The sequence below is a fragment of the Neomonachus schauinslandi genome, chromosome 13 (assembly GCF_002201575.2).
Source record: "Neomonachus schauinslandi chromosome 13, ASM220157v2, whole genome shotgun sequence".
Taxonomy (NCBI): Eukaryota; Metazoa; Chordata; class Mammalia; order Carnivora; family Phocidae; genus Neomonachus; species Neomonachus schauinslandi.
In genome coordinates, this window is record NC_058415.1 from 81618617 (window position 1) to 81623250 (window position 4634).

The 4634-nt window shown below is 39.8% G+C and overlaps 2 protein-coding genes across 2 annotated transcripts; one reads left to right on the plus strand and one right to left on the minus strand.

Annotated features, from left to right (window-relative positions):
• Nucleotides 1–2087: 2087 nt before the first annotated feature.
• Nucleotides 2088–2421, minus strand: LOC110581666 (mitochondrial import inner membrane translocase subunit Tim9-like). Its single transcript, XM_021691581.1, has 2 exons — nt 2222–2421; nt 2088–2137 (listed from the first exon to the last, which is right to left on the minus strand). The coding sequence occupies exons 1-2, from the start codon at nt 2355–2357 to the stop codon at nt 2088–2090; spliced, it is 186 nt and encodes a 61-aa protein (XP_021547256.1). The 5' UTR covers nt 2358–2421.
• Nucleotides 2422–3352: 931 nt separating this feature from the next.
• On the plus strand, nt 3353–4300 carry LOC110581597 (olfactory receptor 1L6). Its single transcript, XM_021691517.1, has one exon. It carries the CDS (start codon nt 3368–3370, stop codon nt 4298–4300), a length of 933 nt encoding a protein of 310 aa, XP_021547192.1. The 5' UTR covers nt 3353–3367.
• Nucleotides 4301–4634: the final 334 nt, after the last annotated feature.

Consider the following 4634-nt stretch of genomic DNA (forward strand, 5'->3'; position numbering starts at 1 on the left):
ATTTTTTTCTCAATTGGAATGGCATCCACATCTCGAGACCATATAAATATGCCCTTTATTTTTGGCTAATACTTTATGATTTGGATTTTTTACTTCTAGTTTGTTCATATGGATTTTGTTTTTATGTGGGTTAGAAAAAAATCTAGCCTTATTTTTTACAAAGGTTTTGCATGTCTTTTGATTAAGATCCATATACATGTATAAATATAGGCATATAGCATTCTTTATGTTGGTTCATTAATTGGTTTTTCTCTCTGTGTACGATTATCGTATTTTTTTTTCATTATTACATACTTTGATTTTTGGTTAGAAAAACTCTGTTGGGGCGTCTGGGTGGCTCAGTCAATTGAGCATCCAACTCTTGATTTTGGCTCATGTCATGATCTCAGGGTCATGAGATTGAGCCCTACATCAGGCTTAGTGCTGGGCATGGAGCCTGCTTAAGATTCTCTTTCTCCCTCTCCCTCTGCCCCTCCCCCACTCTCTCTTGCTCTCTAAAGAAAAGAAAAACTGTCATTCTAATTTTTTTTTTCAAAATTGTCTTTCCCAGGCTATTTATTCCTCTAGATGAATTTTAGAATGACCTTCTCAAGTCCTATTAAAAATGTCCTTGGGAGGGCATCTGGGTGGCTCAGTCGGTTAAGCGTCTACCTTTGGCTCGGGTCATGATCCCAGAGTCCTGGGATCGAGCCCAGTGTCGGGCTCCCTCCTCAGCAGGTAGCCTGTTTCTCCCTTTCCTCCCCGCTTGTGCTCTTGCTATCTCTGTCGCTCTCTCTGCCTCTCTCTCTCAAATAAATAAATAAAATCTTTTTAAAAAATGCCCTTGAGTAAAGAAATGCTCTTGGGGTATTATCATAGGTGCATTAAATCTTATTAGTTCCAGAAGAATTTTCTTACAGCTTTATTGAGATATAATTGACGTATATAACACTGTGTTAGTTAAAGGTCTACAACATGATGATTTGATACATGTTGTGCAATGATTCCCACAGTATGGTTAGTTAATATCTCCTTCACCTCACATAATTACCATGTCTGGTTCTTTTACAAGAACATTTAAGAACTACTGTCTCAAACTGAATGTTGGTCAGGAGGGGCTGGGAGAGTGGGGGAATCGGAGAGATGCTTAAAGGTACAAATTCGCAACCAGTAAATGAATAAATCCTGGAGATTTAACATGCAGCATAATGATTACAGACAACAATAATGAATTATATATAAACCTCTCAGTTTCTAAGAGTGGTAGATTTTAATTGTTCCCATCACAAAAAAGAAATGACAATTACATGGTGTGATAGAGGTGACAGCTAATGCTATGCTGGTAATCATACTGTAACTTAAATGCATCAAATGAACACATTTTACAGCTTAAGTTTACACAATGTCATATATCAATTATATCTCAATTAAAATAAATAATAAATATCTACTGTCTTAGCAAATATCAAGTATATAAAACAATATTACTAACTTTTGTCACCACACTTTACATTAGATTTCCAGAACTTACTGACCTTACAAATGGAAATGTGTACCTTCTGTTCGACATGTCCCCATTTCTCCCATCCTAGCCTCTGGCAACCACAACTGTACTCTCTGTTTCTATGACTGTCTTTTTTAGATTCAGCAATAAAAAGAAGGAAATCCTGCCAATTGCAACTTGGACGGAACTTGTGGGCATCACGCTAAACAGACAAGAGAAAGACAGCTACTGTATAATATCACTTAAATGTGCAATCTCAGAATTGGCACTTTTAAATTGAATCTTCCCTTTATAGAAGTACAGTATCTCCATTTATTCAGACATCCTTTTGTGTTCTGTTACACTTTCTTCAGAGAGATCATTCTCATCTCTTTTTACTTTTTTCTATCAGATTTATTGCTAAGTAGATTTTAGACTTTTTTTTTTTGGAAGAAACAATGATTTGTTTGTTTTTTTAAGATTTTTATTTATTTGAGAGAGAGAGAGAATGCACAAGTGGGGAGGGGCAGAGAGGGAAGGAGGAAGAATCTAGCAGATGAATCCTGTTTTTCATCACAACAGCTGCTGGCATTCTTTCATCAAAAGTCCATCCATCAGGATTTCTCTATCCTGATTGGCCAAGGGGTCCTGCTTTGGTTGCCAGGGCCTCCTTCAGCTAAGTTTGATATTCCTGAAATCTCATGGATATACTTTGTGTCATTTTTAAATATTTCTGTCAGCGATGTTCTGAACAGGTGGTCTCCTCGGGTTTTACTTCTCTTGTTGTGAAGTCTTTAACAGAGTTCAAGTAGCAGGTTTCTGTAAGTTGACTGTAGGTTCCAAGAAATTCCTTGAACTGTTTGGTCTGATCAGATTCTGGTATTTGTGCTGCCATATGCTTTTGGTATGTTTATACCTTTCCTGATGCATAACTTTCCTTGTTGTTCTGGAAAATTAGTTCTCCAACCTTTGCTTGAATGTCTCCACTGAGGCCTGATTTCTTACTGGAGCATAGACTCTCACATCCTACACCAGTGCGAGGCTGGGGGGCTGTACTACCAGTAGATGTAGGGACAGAGGGTCTGGATCAGGGCAGGCGCTGCAGTCACCGGATGGTTAGACCTTCTTGCCATTGCCAATTGAAACCTTTTACTCCATTACATTTTTCTACTACAGGATAATATTTATATTTGCATGGTATCTTATTATCTGGCCACTGTGATAAATCTTTATAGGTTTAAAAGTTCTCAGATGAGTACCTTGGATTTTTTTTAGATAGCCAAACAGGCCAATTAAAAATAATGACAAGGTAAATGTTATGCCTATTTCATTAATTTTGTTTTTTCACTGGCTTACACTACCATCTGAGCACTATAGTTTAATAGTGGTAAAAGAAGCCATCCTTGCCTTGTCTTTTCCTTAACTGGTGGAATGGGATGTTTACATTCAAAGTTTTCTATTCTGGTAAATATAAATGTTTAGAATGAGAGCTTCATAGTTTTTTAGTCAAAATAGCTCATGTATATAAAGCCATCCCCTGGACAAAGAAGAAAAAAAAAATCTAAGGAGTTGCTCAAGGAATGACCTAAAAAGAATATTTGGAAAGAGAATTGAGAAAACTCAAATTACACTAACAGAATTTCCAAAAAAAAAGAATTACCTAAGGACACATGAGAAAATACTAGTTTTTCATGTAGAAAGCATCTTGGAATTTTCTTATTTTTCTCTTACCAGATTTTACTCCCTCTTTTTCTAGAATGTCTTGAAGTAAATATTCTTTAAAATCAGAAGAAATATCAATGGGCTTTTTTATAACCTGGAGATTAGGGAAGAAGCTGACTTGATGAAATTGCCCTTCACATCTCTCCAACTGCTTCTCCACACCCTGCCCACAAAGGCACAGACATGGAGGCAAAGAACTACAGCAGCAACTCAGGCTTTATCCTCCTGGGCATCTCTTCCAACCCTCAGCTACAAAAACCACTCTTTGCCATCTTCCTCATCATGTACATGGTCACTGTCACGGGCAATATACTCATCATCCTGGCCATCCACTCTGACTCCCGACTCCATACCCCTATGTACTTTTTCCTCAGCAACCTGTCCTTCATGGATATCTGCTTCACAACAGTCATTGTGCCCAAGATGCTGGCAAATTTACCATCAGAGACCAAGGCTATCTCCTTCGTGGGATGCCTGGTCCAGATGTACTTCTTCATGGCCTTTGCAAATACTGACAGTTACCTGCTGGCCTCTATGGCCATAGACCGGCTGGTAGCCATCTGCAACCCTTTCCACTATGATATGGTCATGAACCCACGGCGTTGCCTCCTCATGCTGCTGGGTTCTTGCACCATCTCCCACCTGCACTCCCTACTCCGGGTGCTACTCATGTCCCGCCTATCCTTCTGCGCCTCCCATGTCATTAAGCACTTCTTTTGTGATACCCAGCCTGTGCTAAAACTATCCTGCTCTGACACATCCTCCAGCCAGATAGTGGTCATGACCGAGACCCTGGCTGTCATCGCGACCCCCTTCCTGTGCATCCTCTTCTCCTACCTGCGAATCATCATCACTGTGCTCAGAATTCCCTCTACAGCTGGCAAGTGGAAGGCCTTCTCTACCTGTGGCTCCCACCTCACTGTAGTGGCCTTGTTCTATGGGAGTGTCATCTATGTCTATTTTAGGCCCCTGTCCATGTACTCAGTGGTGAAGGACCGGGTAGCCACAGTCATGTACACAGTAGTGACACCCATGCTGAACCCCTTCATCTATAGCCTGAGGAACAAAGATATGAAGAGGGGTTTGAGAAAATTAAGGGACAGAATTCACTCATAGAAAGAACATACAGATGGAATACCTTAATTGGGAGATGACCTAAGAGGTGATCACATTACCCTTCCCTCCTACCCATTTTTTACATGGTGCCCAAACAGGTTGAAGAAGGTAGTGATGGAGAGCAATAAGAGCCCTGACCTAGAAGCTAGAACACTTAGTTTCTATCAGTGACCTTGACCAATTACATGTACAATCCCAGGCCAAGTGCTGCTAGGAATCCACATTTCAGGAAAACTGTTTCTGCCACCTATATAAATAAAGCTATCCTGAAGTGGAATAAAGCTATCTCCAAATACCTCCTCCATGGGTTTGACTTTGGGTAATACTCAAGAAA

Coding starts and splice junctions, on each gene's coding strand:
- LOC110581666 (XM_021691581.1), bottom strand. CDS start 2,357: ATGGCAGCACAAATACCAGAATCTGATCAGACCAAACAGTTCAAGGAA. Junction 2,138..2,221: donor AGAAGTAAAACCCGAGGAGA/CCACCTGTTCAG, acceptor ATCAAACTTAGC/TGAAGGAGGCCCTGGCAACC.
- LOC110581597 (XM_021691517.1), top strand. CDS start 3,368: ATGGAGGCAAAGAACTACAGCAGCAACTCAGGCTTTATCCTCCTGGGC.